This window comes from Peromyscus californicus, unplaced genomic scaffold (genome assembly GCF_007827085.1).
Source record: "Peromyscus californicus insignis strain IS unplaced genomic scaffold, ASM782708v3 Scaffold_8__1_contigs__length_139910024, whole genome shotgun sequence".
NCBI classification, from domain to species: domain Eukaryota; kingdom Metazoa; phylum Chordata; class Mammalia; order Rodentia; family Cricetidae; genus Peromyscus; species Peromyscus californicus.
This window is the reverse complement of record NW_026294606.1, coordinates 9,400,318-9,421,245: the sequence shown is the minus strand read 5'-3', so window position 1 is coordinate 9,421,245 and position 20,928 is coordinate 9,400,318. Positions and strand designations below refer to the sequence as shown.

General features: G+C 57.4%; 1 protein-coding gene across 4 annotated transcripts in view; it reads left to right on the top strand.

The window, feature by feature from the left end:
- The window catches only part of Unc5a (unc-5 netrin receptor A), a 58,570-nt gene extending 37,751 nt beyond the window's left edge, over positions 1-20,819 (top strand). Inside the window, exons 2-16 of one of the 4 annotated variants that reach the window (XM_052727781.1) lie at positions 5,276-5,497; positions 10,394-10,537; positions 10,782-10,885; positions 11,047-11,227; positions 11,831-11,998; positions 12,577-12,741; positions 14,045-14,233; positions 14,330-14,632; positions 17,195-17,282; positions 17,561-17,729; positions 17,904-18,137; positions 18,240-18,389; positions 18,469-18,633; positions 19,237-19,415; positions 19,614-20,819. In XM_052727781.1, the coding sequence (XP_052583741.1) occupies positions 5,276-5,497; positions 10,394-10,537; positions 10,782-10,885; positions 11,047-11,227; positions 11,831-11,998; positions 12,577-12,741; positions 14,045-14,233; positions 14,330-14,632; positions 17,195-17,282; positions 17,561-17,729; positions 17,904-18,137; positions 18,240-18,389; positions 18,469-18,633; positions 19,237-19,415; positions 19,614-19,779 (2,627 nt within the window). In that variant the 3' untranslated portion in view covers positions 19,780-20,819. Of the gene's footprint in view, positions 1-5,275; positions 5,498-10,390; positions 10,538-10,781; positions 10,886-11,046; positions 11,228-11,830; positions 11,999-12,576; positions 12,742-14,044; positions 14,234-14,329; positions 14,633-17,194; positions 17,283-17,560; positions 17,730-17,903; positions 18,138-18,239; positions 18,390-18,468; positions 18,634-19,236; positions 19,416-19,613 lie in introns of all 4 variants that reach the window. The other 3 variants (XM_052727780.1, XM_052727783.1, XM_052727782.1) reach the window with 3 other exon arrangements.
- The last annotated feature ends 109 nt before the right edge of the window (positions 20,820-20,928 follow it).

The window sequence follows — 20,928 nt, the reverse complement described above, 5'->3', positions numbered from 1 at the left end:
TTCACACCCACCCTGGGCCTCTGAGATACACAGGAAGTTCTCATCTTCCCCACAGCTGTGAGGAAAGTCATGGGGCTCAGCTTCACACAGAGACATGTCCAAGGTACCTGAGAGGAGCTGGGCGTCCTGCAGGGAGGGGCCCTGTGTGCACCTGCACATGCTGGCGGGCTTCTCTGCCCGATCTCTGGGTCTTCTCATAGACCAAGAAGGAAGGGCATAGCTTTTCATTTTTAGGGAGAATCAAGGTCATTCAGTCATTCAACAAACTTTCTACTGCCATCCAAGCCAGACCTGGGCTCCTGCCCACAGGAGTCATGGTCTGAAGAGAGGCAGCATGCAATCAAACCCACCACAATCCTGCGTGTAGCCTGTGTCCTGGAAGGAGGCTCATGGGATGGGATAGATGCTCAGGTGGGTGACTGTCCTGATTTCATTTCTGCTGTGATAAAAAATATCAAGACAAAAAGCAACCTGGGGGAGAGGAGATCCTTTCAGCTCACAATTCCAGGTTAGAGTCCATTATTGTGGGCAAATCAAGGAGGCGGGAGTTTGAAACAGCTGATCCCGTCACACCCAGTCAAGAGCAGAGAAGAATGCATGCTTCTTGCTCAGCTGGCTTTCTGTGCTCTCATACAGTCCAGGATACCCTGCCGTGGGAAAGGTGCTGCCCACAGTGAGCTGCATCCTCCCATGTCTATTAGTAAGTAATCAAGACGATTCCCCCACAGATGTGCCCACAGACAACCTTATCTGGATGATCCCTCATTGAGACTCTCTCCCAGGAGCCTCTAAACTGTGGAAAGCTGAAAGTTAAACTAATCACAGTGACAGTGTGGACCTGAGACCTCAGAGGAGCAGGCTCCTTTGCTGGTACTTCCCAGGTGGACAGAATGGGCCAGGCACCTGCTGTCCATTTATCCGTGCCCACCCTCCTCCAAGACCCTCCCACAAGGTAATGGCCTGGCCTGGGAAGTCTTCCTACAAGCTGAGCAGTGAAGCCCCAAGTTCCTTCTGGGTCCTGAAGGCCTCTGTTTCCTCCTAAACTCTGAGGTGCTCCCCACCACACACACATCTCCAGTCCTGCTCTGGCCATGCTGGTCTCAAACAAGCCCAGCTACTTCCTGTGAGCTCACTGTTCCCTTTTTAAGCCTAAGCACTCTTTAGCCTGGTCATGGCGTTTGGGGTACTGCTTAAAAGTCCCCCCGAACCTGCTTCCCTCTGGGTCCCTGTTACCCCATCTTTTCTGAAGTATCACTTCCCCTGTTCTCCCACACTCCTGTAGTGTGAGCAGTGCTTGAACTGGGTTGTTCCCCAAGCCTCTGGGAGAGGGCTGCTCACCTGCTTCTGCAGCGCCCCAGGCCCGGAGTGCTCTCTGGCATGCAGCAGGCACTCAATTTGCGTGTACCAAATGCAAGTGTACATTTCAGGTCACAAAAGAGGTAACAAGGTCCCTTACCCAGGACTCTGTCTCTTTCTGCCACTGACCCTGGGAGTTCATCTAGTTTTCTTTCTGCTTGTAACTACCACCCTCTGGCCTGCCTCTTTATGCACACACACTTGCACATGCATGTAGACACACATGCGCACCCCTCATCCCCAAGAAGGCATGGGGGGAGGGGACAGCTACAGTGTTGCTCCTGTTTTACTGGGGGCAGCGTGGGCAGGAGTGCCGGCTTCTGACAAATGAGCAACGGAGCTCTCCTGAGAGAGGCAGGGGCGACTCCTTCCTTCAGGGCCAAGCCATCTGCATACCTAGCCTGCAGGTCCTGGTGACCACAGCCCAACACAGCCTCATAGCAGCCCAAGAAAGCTGCTGGGCCTCATCCTGTGGGTAGGAAAGCCCAGGTGGGCACAGTGGGAGAAACCCCTGGGGAACTAGGCTGAGTGGGCTTCCAGATGTGGTGGTGAGCCTGCACTTGCCCACTCCCCAGATGTGGCGGTGAGCCTGCACTTGCCCACTCCCCAGATGTGGCGGTGAGCCTGCACTTGCCCACTCCCCAGATGTGGTGGTGAGCCCTGCACTTGCCCACTCCCCAGATGTGGTGGTGAGCCCTGCACTTGCCCACTCCCCAGATGTGGTGGTGAGCCCTGCACTTGCCCACTCCCAGATGTGGCGGTGAGCCTGCACTTGCCCACTCCCCAGATGTGGAGGTGAGTCCTGCACTTGCCCACTCCCCAGATGTGGAGGTGAGTCCTGCACTTGCCCACTCCCCAGATGTGGAGGTGAGTCCTGCACTTGCCCACTCCCCAGATGTGGAGGTGAGTCCTGCACTTGCCCACTCCCCAGATGTGGAGGTGAGCCTGCACTTGCCCACTCCCCAGATGTGGAGGTGAGCCTGCACTTGCCCACTCCCATGCAGCTCCAGGAGCCGCCTGCAGTCCCAGCGTGCCCTAACAGTTTCCCTGTGTTTGGCCCTCAGCAGTCCTAGGGTGACAGCAATAGGCATCCCTCCCAGGCTGCACTGTGAGCACCTATGCTAAGTTGCTTTGAGATAGACAGCAGGGACCAGAACTGGGCTGTTGGTTGGGGGGACAGAAGTCTTGACCACCCACCTGTGTCTCCTATGGTGAGAGCGGCCGGGGCAGTGAGGGCACCCCGAGTGCAGATGTGTGGTTTTCAGGTTGAGATGGGCTTGGGAGGTGGGTACTGTAAAAGTAGACCTTTCTGCAACTGAATGGGAGGGTGGCAGATGGCAGAATGGAGTGTTGGGGTGCCAGCCAAGGCCTTGGCCCCATCCTGAAACACCCCCGTCAAGCAGGCAAACAGTGGAGGTAGAACCAGCAGGCCCAGCTGAGGCAGTGGGGAATGGGGGGGGGGGTCTGGGCCAACTAGAGAACTCAAGTGCTTCATACCAGGGTCCTAGGTCACTCGGGTCTGAGTTTGCACTGCTGGGTCCCATCCTCGATGGCAGGGTTCATATAGAAAGTGTTCAGTGTGCTGGCCACACCATGGCAGGGAGGGGGCTAAGGCTCGCCATGCTCCATGCAGTGCAGTTCAGGTGAGAGAACTCTCAGAACATGTGAGCAGGGATAGTGTGCAGATGCCCACCACAGGGGGAGCAAGAGAGAAGCCGGCTCTGACCACCCAGACAGCACCCTGTTGTCCCTAGAGGAAATGGCCCAAATTTACCACTCACCCATAAGTGTCCTTGATAGAGGACAGGGCTACCGCCTGGAAGGTACCCCTGGGGCCTCCTGATAAATACCCTCACCCCAGAAGTGGGAGGGAGGCCACACCAGAGTGGCGTGACGGAGGCCCTGGAGAAGTGAGCTATGTCCCTTATTGGTCACAGTACATTTATTTTTCATTAGCAGTTAAATGCAGACATGAGGGATTGTGCTGGGTTCAGCGGGCGGCTGACGTGAGTAGGGCTTGCTGCGCTGATCGATAGAGAGGCGGGAGGCTTGAGCACCCACTCCCTGCTCTCACACCCACAGGGGACCCGTGCCCATCCAGCTCTGAGCCTCTGCCAGTTAAGGGGAGGCGGAAGCAGACCCAGACCTGCCCTGAGGAGCTGTGGTGGCTCCTTCCAGGGCCCTGCCTGGGGGCTAGCTTGGCCGTTCGTGTGTGCAGTCCTGGGGACTGCGGAGAAGCTGTGGCCTGGCCAGGCTCGTGTCTTGAGAGTCTAGCATGCCTACCAGCACTCATCCTACACCCGCACTCTGGAACTGCCTCCTGAGCCCCCTCCCCATTTCCCCCTCCACTCTCCAAGCTCAGCGGTCTGAATGAGCGCTAAGGTGTACCAGTGAGCCGGACTCAGACTTCAAGCCTTCCCTGAGCTTGAAGGCTGTGGGTGGAGCTCAGCAGCGGAACACGTGCTTTGCAAGCTCCATGCCCTAGGTTCAACCCTCAGCACCCCCACCCCCACACTCAGAGTGAGTGGTCATAGGGTGGTCCCCCTGAGCACTTCCTGAGCTTAGGGTCAGAGCTGGGGTTCTAGGGGAAGGGACTTCTGCTGAGGCCTCATGTCTGGCAGTGAAAGGTCTGGATTCTCCCCCATCTGTCCTAATCTTCCACATTCCTGAACCTAACACACACCCGGCCGAGGGTGGTCTGGGAAGAGCAACTCCATTGTCACTGACTGCTTGTGCTCGGGCCTTTATTGCAGAGTTGCAGGACCGTGCAGGGAGGTGGCTGGGGAAACAGCCACAGGAGGAAGGCGCAGGTTGGCAGCGGAGGGGCCAGGGAGGGGAAAAGACACGTTAAAAGGAGGAATGGGATCTGGAGGTGGCACAAAGGACCGCCACTGGCAGCCCCTACCTTTCTGAGGAGGCAGTTCAGAGCAACCAACCTCATGAGGTATTCCAGAATCCCCGTGAGCCGCTGGAGTGACCCCATCTCACAGAGGCAAAGTCGGTGATTTCACCTACCCCCACCCCCCGAGGTCTCCAGGACCAGGGAGCGGAAATCACTTCCTAGGGAGCCCCCAACTTCTGTGCCCAGAGGCCCCTATTAATTTGTGTGTTGGTGGGAAACTGCTGCAGCTTTGAGGGTTAGCCAGGCCAGCTGGGGGCCCGTTTGGTGAGCAGCATTCCCGACTCTTGGGTGTCCTGCTGGTAGACAGACATATCACACTGCTCTGGGGATTTTACCTCCACCAATGCCTCGGAGCCAATTACCCATGTAATTAGTAACAAATGACTTGTGGATGGCGGTAGGTTTGAGTTAAAATTAGAAGGAAACCCATATTCAGGTCTCCTTGAATGGATGGGAGTGGCCCAGGTCCTGGAACTTCCAGGAAGACTCTGCTGGCGTCCACCCTGACATGTCTACCCATCATGCCTCACCAGCCCTTTCCCCGCTTCACCCCTCCCCAGTCCTCCATACTGTAACTCCACCCAGCACCCCCTTGCTGCCCCTCAAAGTTACATCCTGGGTACAGTCCCCTGCCTCTCTCCATTCACCTGTACTTTAGCGTCACCTGTCTGAAGTGCCGGGCCCTCCGCCTCCACCCAGGTCTACTGGGACAAGAGTCTGCTAGGCCAAATCTCAGAACGTCTCCTAGTAGAATATGGGGTTGTCTTTGCTGTTTTATGTCCAAAGCCTCCTGAGTGCCGACACCTGCCTTACCCTCACCGTGCCACCCTAGTCAGAAGGTCACGGTCCTTTCTTACGCTAACTTGCAGATGAAGTCACAGGCTCAGAAGGGATGTCCAGTGGCTCAGCCTGCACCTGTTATTCCTTGGTCCCATCCAAAACTGGGATTTTGCTGTGTCAGCCGCCTCCACCAGTCTCAGGAAGACCTGGCTTACCCCTCCTTTCCTCCTCCTGCAGGTGCCCAGCAGAGTGCCACAGTGGCCAGTCCAGTGCCTGGTGCCGGCCCAGACCTACTTCCCCACTTCCTGGTGGAGCCCGAGGACGTGTACATCGTCAAGAACAAGCCCGTGCTGCTGGTGTGCAAGGCTGTGCCCGCCACCCAGATCTTCTTCAAGTGCAATGGGGAGTGGGTACGCCAGGTGGATCACGTGATCGAGCGCAGCACTGACGGCAGCAGTGGTGAGTCCCGGATGGGGTCACTCGGGGGAGGCAGCTGAGGGAGAAGAGTCACAGCTGGCCTGAGGGGCTGTGAGCTCCTGCAAGCGGCAGGGCCAGGTGCAGCCGCCTCCTGCCCGGTTGCCTTCTGTGTCACCAGGGAAGGCAGAATGCCCACCCGTGGCACCCTGTGGGTAGACAGAGGTCTTCTCGCTTGGGAAGTAATTGGGAAGGCCCTCACACACACTCATCCACTGAAATGCCCCAGGGTCTCCCAGCAATGCATAAAATCTGGGCAGCCTGTCCAGAGGTTACAAAGACACGGGGTAGAAGGGAGCAGGTTCCACGTGGTAAGAACGTATTCTCTGGTTGTGTTCTGCCGCCTGCTCAAGCATGGTTGCATTATTTCACATTCCCTCTGATGAGGACACAGTCCCCCGAGAGACGCAGACAGTGGGGTGGCTTCTTAGTAAGAGGAGAGCGGCGTCGAGGCTGCCTCAGGGCTCACAGACATGTTCCTCGGGGGAGGCTAAATGATGGAGGACTAGGAAATGGCCAGAGAGAGAAGAGGGAGAAAATACCCCTGACCAGGGACGTAGCCCAAACAGAGACCAGGCATGCCGGTCACGGCTCAGCAGTGAAGCTGAATGAAGGTGCATGAGTGTACACAGGGGGCCCCAAGGAATGCCACTGACCTGTGGGACTTCAGACTACAGAGTGATGTGATCAGAGCTATGGGTGACACGCAGGCCGGTATGGAGGCCGACAAGAGAAGCAGACCCAAGAAGACTCGGCTCAGATGGGCAGAGGGATCCTAAGAACAGCGGGCAAAACCAAGAAGTACCTACCCTCCCGTAGGACACCAACTCTCCCCATTGCCTTGCCAGGTCTCAGGCAACAGGTGGGCGAGGGGGCATGCACAGAGAGCCCTGAATTGGCTTCTAGTACTCCCCAAAAGCAGAGCCACAGAGGCAGCCATACTAACAACAACATAACTAACACTAACAGCCACTAACACACATAGAGCCTTCTGGTTTAGTCCTGCACCTCTTTCCACCATGACCTCAGCCAGACTGATACAGCACACACCCCAGAAGACAGCCCATTTGGGACATGTAGGCCACCAGAGTGAGGGTGAGCCACAGTGCCATCCAGGCAGGCAGATAAGCAGTACTGGGATCCATTCAGATGCTAAAGAGGGGCAGGAAAGAGCCCAGAGAGGTGACCCAGATGCCTGCCCGTGCTGCAGGGAAGCAGGAATGGGTAGTGGCTCCTGGGAAGGAGTTCAAGAAGAGGGGTAGCGTCCAAGTTTAGAAGTACGTAGAAGGAGGGTGTTTCCCTGTCCAAAGGAATAGGGTGAGAGACGGGACATGGCCCTTGAGGATGGCTCGGGGTTGGGTGGGAAAGTGAGGCCGGAGTGCAAGCAGATGTCAGGAAAACTGTAGTCAGGACTTGTTCTGTGGGAGGATCACACAGGGCAGATCACGATGAGGCTGTGGCCTGGGAGAACAGTTGGAACCACTTGCTTTTGTGAATGCAAACTGAAGAGCCCCAGATTCAGACAGCATGACCTAGTCCTCAGAAGCAGGCTGCCTCACAGAGAAGACCGAGGCCTTGACCCTGACCTGTCCAGGACCCCCAAAGGGCTCCAGCCAGGTCTTTGGCCCACAGAGAGGACACCCTTCCTCTGCCGCCAGAGTTCACAGAGGCAGGATTCCTCCCCACCATGTGCAGAGGCCCACCAGCTGAGGCCCCAGGGACTCTGCTCCCCTGGCCTGTTTCCTAGGCAAGCGACTCCTGACTGCGCTCTGCATTCTGCACTGTTCCAACCGTATCCATACCTGCCACTTGCCCACTTCCTTCCAGCAACCCCCCAAGTATTCATTGCATACACTCTATGCCAGGTTAGCTACTAAAGATTCAGCCCCCACAGCTCTCAGACTGCGGACTCCCACCTGCAGGAAGCTCGGGAGCGTAGCTCAAGAAAGTTCTAGATAGTAACAGTACCTCCCAAGACTAGAGGTGTCGATGGACTTCTGTGAGTGCAGCTCCAGAACCCACGTTGTCTGGGCATGAGAACCCCAGGAGACACCCTCTCCAGCCCCAGATCAGTTGTTTCATCAGTGACCTGGAGGGGAGTGGCCTTTTCAGGTTGGAGGAGAAACCCTGTCATTGCATAGGTAGAGTAGCGTTTTATGTGTTCGTGAGCCCTGCCATGGACCTGTCCACCCCTCCTTACCTGGAACAGCATGCTGTCACAGGTCTCAGGTGCATAGTCTGCCTGGGACCCAGGCCCTTTCTGACTAAGCACCTTGCACCTTGGCAGCACACACTGACAGTGCCCACCCTGTACCCCCATTGGCACCTGTGCTATCCTTCCATATGAGCAGAGAAGCGGAATCATGGGGACATATCCCACATAACCACCAGGTCCCTCTTCTGCTTAAACTTCAAGCCTTGGGCCTCCAATGACCAGTACATCAAGTTCACCAAGTTAATCATCTCTTAGCTATGAACCAGAGTGCTGCAAGGCCTGGAGAAGGCTTTCCTTAACTCTGCACAGAGGCCGTGGCAAAAGCATCTTGCCAGTGCACATACCAAAGACTCTGAACCAGTCTAGTCAGACAGGTGTGGCAGGGAATTGCGTTCCACGCAGACCTAAGCCCTGCTCATTCCTGTGTAAGGGCTAGGGTGGCAAAGGGGCTCTCACAAGAGACAAAGGCCCTCCATTTACCTTCACTTCCCATCCAGAAGGCCAGGGGAAACCTGGAGTCTGTAAAAGCAAGCACTGGCCTCTGGTACGGACTGTAATTATTCATTGTTAAACTTGGTGCGTATTAAAATCAGATAGAAGGGACCCACTTTGACTTCAGGGCGCTCAGATAATCTTCCACCTCCCAGAAACACTCAGCAAGTCTCCACTGTGGTCCCCATGTGTGCACATATACATTCACACACACACGCCGCCCCTAGTCCAGCCACCCTAGGGTCCCTCCTCCTTCTCCAAGGCTGGCACCTGCTCATATTTCCTAGTCGGGCTGATACTGCCCCACTTAGAATCCAGTCCCAGGATCAGGCTCCTTAATGACCTGCTGGAAGGTGGGGCAGGGTCTGGTGTCCCCCTGCCCCCAGCCCTCAGAGCTTGTGGAGCTCACAGCTCCCTCTGCAGAGGTGTGGCCTGAAGCTAGGTCATTGTGGATAAAAGTGCCCCCTGCTTCCCCCCTCCTGCTTCACGGCAGCAGAAGGGGGAGTGGGAAGGGGTTGAAGGACAGAAAACAAAGTACTCCAGTGTAGTGCTGTGGCTCCCAAGCTGAGCTGCCCTGGGGTGGTGAAGAATGGGGCTTGGGGGCCATCAATGGCCTGTCCACCCAGAGGACACTCAGTACCCCAGGCCAGAATGTTCTGGAGGTCGTCCATCCCTGACCCTGACACAGGAAGAAGGGAAAAGTGACCCTGCTCCACCCATGACTCTGTCTAGGAGGCCCCAAGTTTATGAGTGCTTGACAGGTGGCTGATGCCTAGGGCACTTCTCCTGCACCCAGGCCCTGTGAAGGGCACCTTGGTTCTTAGCCCCACCCAACCCTACACCCGAGAGAGTAGGAATATCAGGAGAAAGTGTCCAGAACAGAGATAAGTTGCCTAGTAATCATCGCAGCCAGAGGCGACTGTAGAAACGGACACCTGTATGAACTAGCCAGAGGATGGGACGGGTGATACACACATCTGGGTCCCAGTGCTACAGCTGGAAGACTCCATGAGGGGGTCTGGGAAGGGGTCAGGGAGACATGTTAGAGAAATGAAGAAGGAAAGCAGTCTCCCAGGCCGGCTGGCTCAGCTGGGCTCACTGCTCCTGCAATGCAACCCTAATTGAATTTCTCTGTTAACAATGGAAACACATTGGCGGCTGGCCTCTCTCTCTCTTTCTGATAAGCCAGTGACCCAAGGGAAATTGGGGTCAGGAGGAGGAGAAATTGGAAACAAACAGTCTTTTCTCACTCCTGGGACAGTGGTTTTGGCTGCAGACTATGGGTGGGAGGTGGCATGGAGACGGACCAGCATCCCCCATTCTGAGTTGTCAAAGGGACCGGGGCCCCTCCCCCAAGCACCCTACTGTCTGGTTCTGGTTGCTGCAGAAGGTGGGGATCTGACTGGGATGGGAGAAGGGTTTCTCCCAGTACACCCAGACTCCTCCGACCACTAGCCCCGTTGGCCCCCACTTGCTGACCCTTACCCCCTTGTACTGTAACCCCCTGGGGGATGGATGAGCACGCTTAGGCCACCCCAGCTGACTGTAGAACACTGACCATGCTGGATTCAGACCACCCTGGTGCTTGGGGAAAAGCAGGTGTTCACTGCACCTGCTTCTCTGTCCAGAGTGGGCACCCCCACGGAGCAGAGTAGGAACAGTTCCAGGGAAGGGAGCTGCATGAGTGAGATGCCACCCTGGCACGTGGGAAACCCTGAGTCCCAGGAGTCTGTTTCCATCCTGCCTGGCAGCTGTAATGATAATAGCTGTTACATTATCACCTGTCAGATCTACCTGCTAGCCCTCCGGGGAGGTTAGCAGACTTCCCTACCCTCCTCTACCTACAAAGAGCTCAGCCTGTCTGCTAAACCCTTCCTCTCTGGGGCTCCTGGAGGCCAAACCTGCTGCTGACCAAAGCTCCAAGAGTAACCACTTTGGAGATTTTCTGTCCATGACTTACTTGAGACAGGCCTCAGGTGACAGAGCAGAAGGAATGGAAGTCCTAGAAACCATACTCCTCGTGTCCAGGAGACATGTCAGCGTCCCTTTTAGTCAGCCTGGAGTTCCCTCCAGGCTGAGGGGGGCTCACAGCGTCCACAGGCTGCTGTGGGGGGTACAGGGCGCCGTCAACTGTCCAGGACAGGGAGACTCAGTGTAACCCTTGAACCCAGCAGGGCTGCCAACCATGGAGGTTCGTATCAATGTATCAAGGCAGCAGGTGGAAAAAGTGTTCGGGCTGGAGGAATACTGGTGCCAGTGTGTGGCGTGGAGCTCCTCGGGTACCACCAAAAGTCAGAAGGCCTACATCCGGATTGCCTGTGAGTATAGGGCCAGGCCTGTGATGTACAGGAGTGGCCACTAGAAGGATCCCCTGGAGAAGGGGCAGGCTTCCTGGAGGTCACAGCCTTACCGTGATGGGTGGAGGACGTGCCTGGGGACGTAAATCCTCCCGTGTTCCCCGGTGCACTTGGCACTTCTTTCTGTCCTGATGATTCTTGCAGGACCACGGGCCAAGAGCCAGTCAGGCGAAGCCAGACACTTAAGGACACTGTTTTCTTCCAGATTTGCGCAAGAACTTTGAGCAGGAGCCACTGGCCAAGGAAGTGTCGCTGGAGCAGGGCATCGTGCTGCCCTGTCGCCCCCCAGAAGGCATTCCCCCGGCTGAGGTGAGTGGGGCTGCAGGACCCACTCTACAGGGGCACAGGGCTCCCAGAACTCTTATCCCACCTAAAGCTCAGGCTCCTGGCCGCCACCTCCCAGTGGCCACTCTGTCCCCCGGTCAGGCCAGCACGGGCCAGCCATGGAGTGGCGTGGCTTCTCCCCCTAGGTGGAGTGGCTCCGGAACGAGGACCTTGTGGACCCTTCCCTCGACCCCAATGTGTACATCACACGGGAACACAGCCTTGTGGTACGGCAGGCCCGCCTGGCCGATACTGCCAACTACACCTGCGTGGCCAAGAACGTCGTCGCCCGCCGCCGCAGCGCCTCGGCTGCTGTCATTGTTTATGGTGGGTCCTGGGACTCCCCGGTCATAGGAGGAGGTACTGAGGTACCATCAGGGAAGTCATGTGTGGCTTGTAGGATGGAAAGGCATGGAGCGAGGGCCAGGCTGACCAGACAGTGTCCTGACTAGGAAAGAGGCCAGAGGTACGTCTGGGCAAAGGGCTGGGACAGGTGTTGACCGCTTGTGAGTGGGGCACAGCGCAAGAGATGAAGAGACAAGATGAGGCTCAGGGGAACATAACAGGTCATCCTTGTGCTTCGCAGGCCCCAGAGTGGGAAGTAGAGCCACATAATATGGGGCCCCCGAGAGCAGGCAGAGGGACATCGTACAGGATCAGCCCTTTGAGATGCTAGGCTCCAGCTGGGGGTGCCATGTGAGCTACAGTTTAGCCTGGCTGCCCCGACACTTGCCAAGAGAGCAGGGTTTCTGGAGGTGCTGCCAGGCCTTGAGGTCCCGCAGCCTAGGCTTGGCCCTCCTCAGTATTCCCCCAGCACACAGCCCACTCACCCCCAGCTCACAGGCCCTTTGCCCTCCTGCCCCATCCCTTGGACCAGCATGTATGAGGATTCCCCCGCTCCCTGACCCCAGTCCTTCTCTATCCGGCCAGTGAACGGTGGGTGGTCGACGTGGACCGAGTGGTCCGTCTGCAGCGCCAGCTGTGGGCGCGGCTGGCAGAAACGGAGCCGGAGCTGCACCAACCCGGCACCTCTCAACGGGGGCGCCTTCTGTGAGGGGCAGAATGTCCAGAAAACAGCCTGCGCCACTCTGTGCCCAGGTACCAGCGGCCACCGCCTCCTGCATCGTTCCTCACCACGCCATCTCCGTGGCCTGGCTCCATCGCACCCACCAGCCTGCCCCCCCATGGCTCCATCCCACCCGCCTGCCATGCAGGGCCAGGCTCAGTCCGAGGTGGGGATCAGGGTGCAGTGTGCTCAGAGTCAGGGCTCAGTCTGTGTCCAGGCCTGGGCTCAGTTTAGGGTCTAAGATGCAGTCCGAGGACAGGATCTAGGCTCAGCCTGGGGCTGCACATCCACCTGTGCCTGGGACCAGAAGGGCAGTCATGTGACTGAGAGCCCTTACCACCTCAGGACCAGGACAGCCTCCCTGGGTGGGGAGAGCCAAGCAGCCCCTGGCATCATCGCGCCTCCCCGTCATTAGCATGTGTCATCAAGGCTAGCTGGACAGCCCAAGGTCCTACAGATTGGAGAGCCTGACCCTGGCATTGTGCCCAAGTCCAGGCCAGCTTGTCCTGCCTGGTCCAGACGACTAGTGGGGCCACCCAGGCAGGCCGCCCAGGCCAGCTTCCTAAGCTGATTGGACTGTTTGCTTTCTGCCTGTGTCTCTCTTGTCCAGTGGATGGGAGCTGGAGTTCATGGAGTAAGTGGTCAGCCTGTGGACTTGACTGTACCCACTGGCGGAGCCGTGAGTGCTCTGACCCAGCACCCCGCAACGGAGGTGAGGAGTGCCGGGGTGCTGACCTGGACACCCGCAACTGTACCAGTGACCTCTGCCTGCACAGTGAGTCTTTTTGGCCCCAGGGTCCCCTTGAGTTTGCCAGAGTTGGCCCTGTCCAGCCCTAGAGGTGGTGGGCAAGGCAGCCACCTTGCCATAGTCTGTGTCTGTCCAAGGCTTGGGATCCCGGGTTCCCCATCATCTCAACACCCATCCGCGTGCTCATACGGTCTCACCACCTTCCTCCCGACACACGCACAGATGTGAACCTTGATTCATGTACACCCATCTGCTCTCCCACAGCCTTGAAATTATCCCATCCCCCAAGCGCACACGTAAGTCCTGTGGGGATGCTGGGCTTGTGAGGCCTGTTAATTACAAGGCCATAACTAACAATTAAAGATCTCTGTTGGATTTTTTTCTCTAGACTACACCCTCCCCTATTCTTTCAATTAAAAACCTAATTATCTGTGTCAATTCCTTTCTGATGGACATTTCTTCCATTATGCAAAAACTCTCAAAAATCAATAGAACTTCCTCCAAGTGGTTGGTCCCCCCACCCCACCCCAGTTCCAGGGCTGGTGGTATACATAAGGGCTCGAACTGACCTGGAAACACATGAGAAGCTGATCATCCATGTATTTGTCTGTTGTCCATTACTATAATGAAATAGCAAAAGAGGTTTATTCGTTTTAGAGGTTCAGGTTCCAAAGAGCACGATGCTGGCTCTGGCAAATGTAACCCGACCCAAGCCACGTTACCAAGTGGCAGATGGTGCCATGTCAGTATTGCATACAAGAGAGGTCACAGGTCAGGGAGAAAGAAACAGACAAACAGACGGACGGACAGACACACAGAGAGATGGACACCGCCCCCCCCCCCCCATGGACTGGGGTCAGCACTTACAATGATGTAATACCCTCCCACTAGGCCCCACCTCTTAAAAGGTCCCACTGCCTCTCACAGTGCCACACTGGGGACAAGGCTGTAATACGTGACTCCTTAGGCAGGCGTGTGTAGACCATAGCACCGTACCTGGGGTATCCCAGGAGTCCACCTTGCCCCTGCCACCCTGACCCCCAGCCTAGCGGCCAAGCATAGACCACTCACCCCAGGGAAGTAGCTCTTCCTCTCCTCCACGCTCCTGGTAACCTCAGGCCAAATCTTATGCCTGTGAGGACTTGTTCAGTCCCAAGCAAGGAGGTGACAGGTATAGGACTGGAATGTGCACATGCCAATACCATGCTCCCTGCCTCGTGGTCACTGCCCAGGGAGTGCTGAGCCCTTAGTCTCCTGGGGTGTAGGCCGTGGGCCTCTCCTCACCAGCCCTGCAGCCCTGCCGTTCCCAAGGCCCTACTCTCTCTTGCAGCTGCTTCGGGCCCCGAGGACGTGGCCCTCTACATAGGCCTTGTTGCTGTGGCTGTGTGCCTCATCTTGCTGCTGCTTGTTCTCATCCTCATTTATTGCCGCAAGAAGGAAGGGCTGGACTCAGACGTGGCCGACTCCTCCATCCTCACCTCAGGATTCCAGCCTGTCAGCATCAAGCCCAACAAAGCAGGTGAGGTGGCCCGGCTCTCCTGCCTGAGTCCTCAAGGCTGGGGCTGTTGAGGAGGAACCCTCTGAACCACCAGCTGAGTCTGTCTTTACCCCACAGACAATCCCCATCTGCTCACCATCCAGCCAGACCTCAGCACCACCACCACTACCTACCAAGGCAGTCTATGTCCCCGGCAGGATGGGCCCAGCCCCAAGTTCCAGCTCTCTAATGGTCACCTGCTCAGCCCACTGGGTGGTGGCCGCCATACGCTGCACCACAGCTCACCCACCTCTGAGGCTGAGGACTTCGTCTCCCGCCTCTCCACCCAAAACTACTTTCGTTCCCTGCCCCGAGGCACCAGCAACATGGCCTATGGGACCTTCAACTTCCTCGGGGGCCGGCTGATGATCCCTAATACAGGTAGGACCCCAAAGAGCATGAGGGGCTAAGACTAGTCTCATCTTCCCAGAGAAGGCCACAACAGCCCAGATGTTCCTCCTGAGTGAACTGGCCTCTGGAGTGGCTGTGTCTGGCCAGCAGGAAAGGACGTAGTTTAGGAAAGAATTCAGTTGGAGGAGCTACAGTGAAGCCATGGATAAGGGTCTCCTTGCTGCCTGTGGACATGAAAGTATTGTCTGTTCATTTATCAGATAGTCAGCCTTACATGTGGTGGGCTCTGCATTAGGCCCCGGGCTCAGGAGTAGGGCAAACACGAGACCCCAGAGACTCACAAATGACAAGACAGCAGAGCGCATCCCTGAGAGCCTCCACTGCATCCTGGATCCCATCCACCACTCCACAGAAGCACCTCAGACGGGGTCCCTGAGACCTCTTGGGCCATCTTTGAAAAAATCGCTGCAACCACTAATAAGGCTCACCATCCCACTCTGAAATTCTCTGTTCCCTGTCTTTAGGTGACTCCATGTACCCCTAATCATTCCTCAGAGTTCCCTCTCTGTGCCATTCCTCTCCAAGTGATCTCACCTACTCCTCCATCCCAGCCCCCAGTTCTCCCAGGGCCTAGAACTCTACACTCAGCTGCCTCTTGGGCAGCTCCATCTGGATGTCTCACAGCACCTCAGAGTCTTTGTGACTAAAACAGAATCGTCTCCCACCGTCTCCCACAGCTACCTCCTCTCGGGCTTTCCGAGCTCACAGCTACCACAGTCGGTGCCTGAGCTAGAAACTGGCTGGGGTCACCTTGGCTCCTGCTCCTTCACCCTCACCACCAACCCGCTGTAGTCACACGACCACGTTCCGTGTGCTCGCCCTTCCCCACAGCTCTGCCGCCGCCGCCGCCGCCTCCTCCTCCTCCTCCTTCTCCCCCTCCTCCCCCCTCCCCCTCCTCCCCATCTTGCCCTGATACTTTACCACGCCCAGACTGTCATACCCCTTATCTCATCCCCAGCCCCCAAACATTCACTGGATGAATCCAGAGTTGATTGCAGCTCTCCCCGACTTAACTCCTTCTGGGTTCCTATTGCTCCCGACAAAGCCCACGTGACGAGGCTGATGTGACCCACCCCTGCTGGCTAGCTGCAGTGTGCTGTCCCCTCCTATGTGCACTTCTGCATATGACAGCCACTCTAGAGCCTTGGCACCTGAACACAGCATGCTGCCCCTTGCTCATAGGGTTCACCCACCTTCTCTAGCACCACCTCTGCCATTGCCGTCTATGCCTCACCCGCCCCCCAGGACAGGGTCTGAGACATCCTCCTGGGGCATCGAGGTGAGACAGTACCTGTCAGCTCCAGCAGAAAGGCAGATGGATGGTGGGTACTCGATGGCCCCGGCAGTGTGGGAAGCTGCCCATTGCCCCTGTGTGCCTTACTGATATTTACTTGGCTCTCTCCTTGCTGGACTGAGAGCTAGCACTTTTTCCCCCTCAGTTTTCTGGGTGCCTAGCATGCGAGTGTGTGTGCGCCTCCCCACAGCCAGCATTCACACTGTATGAATTCACACCAGGCTGTACGTGATCGGCACCAACACTAGCAGCACCAGGCCCTGGAAGCAGCACAGGCTAGTGAGGGAAGCACCTGGTCAACAGAGTCCCTCTCCTGGGTGTCAGCTCTGTGACACTGTCACAGACCACTCTTGATGGACACAGATAGGCGAACATCCCGGAGTGCACTCACAAACCACAACTCCAATGTCAGTAGGCCGCATAACCCTATGGGGCCGCCACTGTATCTTTGCAGACTCTAATGTCCTTAGATAGCACTTGACCCTGGAGCTACATCTGTCTGCTTTAAGGATGAAGTCACAGAATGTCTCCCCTTTTCCTGTATGAGCTGAGAGGTTCCTCGTGCGGGGCTTCCTGTCCTCGGAGCAGGGCCTCACTCTGCTCCCTAATTCCTCAGCTCTGTCCTTGCTGGATCCACCCAAAACTCCCCTCCCCCCGCCCCACACTGGCATTGCTGCTGAAAGCTTCTGGGGCAGGACACATCGTGGAGTGGGAGGACCTCTGGGCCATCGATGCTGGCCATGGAGGGCTGTTACAGACTGTCACCACCTGCAAGGATGGAGACAGTGGCTGGCGCGACCAGTCCTTAGAGGGGACAGGATACTAGAGGAGGAAGGACCCCTGTAGGGGAACCACTGAGTGTAGAAAAGGCGGGGCAGAGTACTGCTGGGATGATAGGGAAGGGCCTTGCATGGCGGCCTGGAAGATGGGAAAGGTTTGAAGCAGAAAATGCCCTGGTCCCAAATAATGCCATTTGGCTAACAGGGGAAGTAGAAACAGTGTACGTGGCCTCTTCTGGCCTAGTTATACGTTTTCCAAGCTATTTTACCTCAGACATTCTTCGAGTCTCTCTGACTCAGAGTCGTGCCTATGTGGGTAGTGGGTGGTGGGACAGTATGGCGGTCCTTGAAGCACCCCTGTCCCCAGATGAGGCTGGCTACAGGGGAAAGTCATGGGTCTGGCTAGTTCACGGGGTAATTGGTATCTGTAGCAATAAGCCCGACCCTTTGCTCTTACAGGAATCAGCCTCCTCATTCCCCCAGATGCCATCCCCCGAGGAAAGATCTACGAGATCTACCTCACACTGCACAAGCCAGAAGACGTGAGGTGTGGGCCTGGGCCTCGCTGTGGTAGGGGGTTGGGAGGGCACCCACCTGCTGCCCTGAATCACTGGCACACACACACACACACACACACACACACACACACCCTGCACAGGTATCCAGCACTGCTGTACCTGTTCTGACCTGGCCTGAGGGAGGACAGGGATGAGGCACACTTAAGCTCACCCTGCTTTGCAGCTCCTGCCCCTAGGGTCCCAAACCCCACAGTCTAGGACCGGCCACTGACACCTTTCCCTCCCCACCCGTATTTCCCCACTTGAGGTTGCCCCTAGCTGGCTCTCAGACCCTGCTGAGTCCCATCGTTAGCTGTGGGCCTCCAGGAGTCCTGCTCACCCGGCCGGTCATCCTGGTCATGGACCACTGCGGGGAACCCAGTCCTGACAGCTGGAGCCTGCACCTCAAAAAGCAGTCCTGCGAGGGCAGCTGGGAGGTAAGCAGGGAACGGAGTCTGAGGCTACCCCACCCGACCCTGGCTGCGTGGCCTTCAGCGGCTGTGTGGTCCTGAGTCTCCCTAGCTTTGGCCACTTCTGAGGGCTGAGGGTGGCCTGGTGGCTTTGAGGACTCCCAGCTGGTTAGGAACTGACCCACCAGGCCCCGCCCACAGGATGTGCTACACCTCGGGGAGGAGTCGCCATCCCACCTCTACTACTGCCAGCTGGAGGCCAGCGCCTGCCATGTCTTCACTGAGCAGCTAGGCCGCTTTGCCCTGGTGGGAGAGGCCCTCAGTGTGGCTGCCACCAAGCGTCTCAAGCTCCTGCTGTTCGCTCCCGTGGCCTGCACTTCCCTCGAGTACAACATCCGTGTGTACTGCCTGCATGACACCCACGATGCACTCAAGGTACTTCCCCACACAGCCCCGTGGGCTGACCACCCTTGTCTTGGGGGCAGCAGGGAGGGTTACTCCCACCCTTGGGCCTTGCTGACCATCCGGGCACCACAGGAGGTGGTGCAGCTGGAGAAGCAGCTGGGTGGACAGCTGATCCAGGAGCCTCGTGTCCTGCACTTCAAAGACAGTTACCACAACCTACGCCTGTCCATCCACGATGTGCCCAGCTCCCTGTGGAAGAGCAAACTCCTGGTCAGCTACCAGGTGAGGCCCACGCCATGGCCAGAGCGCCACAGTCTGGTGCCGGGCACGCTGGATGCCACCTCTCTGTCCCTCTCCGCAGGAGATCCCTTTTTATCACATCTGGAATGGCAGCCAGCAGCATCTGCACTGCACCTTCACCTTGGAGCGCATCAATGCCAGCACCACTGACCTGGCCTGCAAGGTGTGGGTGTGGCAGGTGGAAGGCGATGGGCAGAGCTTCAGCATCAACTTTAACATCACTAAGGTGGGCAGGAGAGTGAGGTGCTCCCACCTCCAACCGCCCCAGAAACACCCCATCTCTGGGCCTAGCTGACAACCCGCCACCAGCCCTACCCACTCGGCTCCTTCTAGCTTCTTCCAAGTTGCTGGGGACAGAGGTGCAAATGAGATCTGGGGAGGGGAGTCAAACAGGCTGAGGAGGAGGAGGAGGAGGAGGAGGAGGAGGAGGAGGAGGAGAAGGCAGAGTCGGCCAGAGGCCCTGGGGGGCTTCCCCAAAGAGGGACTTCGCTTGGGCCCTAAAGGGTAAGTAAGAGCAGGATGGCAGCAGGACCTGAGTGGAAGCATGTGAGGAGATAAGAGCAATGAGTGTGCACGGCCAGCAGAGCTGTGTGTGTGTGTGTGTGTGTGTGTGTGTGTGTGTGTGTGTGTGTGTGACTAACACTGACTGTGACTCTAGCCAGGTGGCTACGTCTCTGAGACCCAAAGAGTTGGGCCCCGGAGCGTAACAGAGAGGATGCCCAGTGCCCCTGCTCTCCCTGTTGTCTGGGGTGGTCTGGGAACTCCCGCAGCCCTGGCAGCAGTGGGCTGAGTTCTAACTGGCTCCTGTTGCATACCTCCCACAACCCAGGACACGAAGTTTGCTGAACTGCTGGCTCTGGAGAGTGAAGGGGGGGTCCCAGCCCTGGTGGGCCCCAGTGCCTTCAAGATCCCCTTCCTCATTCGGCAAAAGATCATTACCAGCCTGGACCCACCCTGCAGCCGGGGTGCCGACTGGCGGACTCTAGCCCAGAAACTTCACCTGGACAGGTGGGTGGAGATAGGCAGAGGGGAGACTGGTGGGGTAAATGGGGTAGACAGGAGGCTTACAGGGTCTGTGCCACAGCCACTAGTGGCCAGGGTAGTTGGTGTATTGGAGGGGATGCCTACCCTTGGTTAGACTGGGGACCTGACAGGGCAGCCTGGAGCGAGGCCAGAGCACTGACCCAGACTGCCTCTTCTTTGCAGCCATCTCAGCTTCCTTGCCTCCAAGCCCAGCCCCACAGCCATGATCCTCAACCTTTGGGAGGCACGGCACTTCCCCAACGGCAACCTCGGCCAGCTGGCAGCAGCCGTGGCTGGACTGGGCCAGCCAGATGCTGGCCTCTTCACAGTGTCAGAGGCCGAGTGCTGAGACTAGCCAGGCCGGTAATGCCTACACTCTCACCAGCTTTGGCACCTGCCAGGGACAGGCAAAAGCCAGACAGGGGCCCTACCCCCACACCCGGGGAGAGCTGCTTGGACAGGCCCCCTCCTGGCTGAAGTTGTCCCTTAACGCTGGTCCTTCAGACCCTGCCCAAATTCCATCCCTCCATGGCCTGCCTGGCCAGGTTGGTATAGCCACCTGCTCTCACTCTGCCCTGGTCTCAGGGCCCAGAGTGGACAGTGCCTGGAGCCTGGGCTGAGCCCAGCCCATCTGTGTGTGTGTGTATATGCGTGTGATGCTACCTCTCCTCCTGTCCCTTGCCAGGGGCCCCGCATACACACAGCATGCGCACACATGCTGGGCTCGGGACATGGCCCCCAGAGCTCCTGCCTGAGGTGGGCCTTATGCAAACATTTCTGTGCCTGCTGGGTAGGGGTATATTTGAGGGGCCTGGCTTCAAGCCTGGGGGACTAAGGGCCCCAGCTGGACAGGGGCTGGCCCTTGGATTCAGGCACACGATCACCACACAGGCATGTGTTCACGCATGCCTCGTGTGCTCATCTCACACACGCCCCTCTCCAGGTCATGCAGGACCCTCCCCCACTACACACATCTCATGCTGTGCACCTGGAGGCTGCTCACGTCTCTCACGCCCGGTGTCGGTACACATCTGCCTCTCACATGCTGCCCTTCTCCCACCCACCCAGGGACACCTGAAGGCCCCTCCCTGACCCTTTCCCCGCCCCCAGCCTCGAGGTGCCCTGCCCAGCGGGGCGTGTGAATATGCAATGGGAGTCCCGGGCTGTACAATGGCAAGTGTGCGGTGTGCGTGCCGTGGCGTGCCCGTTCCTGGGGCTGGCCGGTGCCCCTGTGTGGGGCCTGTTGTGTGAAGCTTGTGTCCTGACTCTGTCTTAAGTGCATTCACGCACTTACACTTGGCCTTATGTACACAGCCTTGCCCGGCTGCCGGGGCACGTAGGGATTTTAGCGGACGTGAATGTAAATAAATTATATATATATATTGCTAACCCAAGTGTTACTTCTCTCTGAAAGCCATTAGGCCTGGACAGGTGGTTATAAGGGGGTCACACGTGGCTTGCTTTGGGAATCCTGGGTGGCTGGACCTGCCGGGGGCTC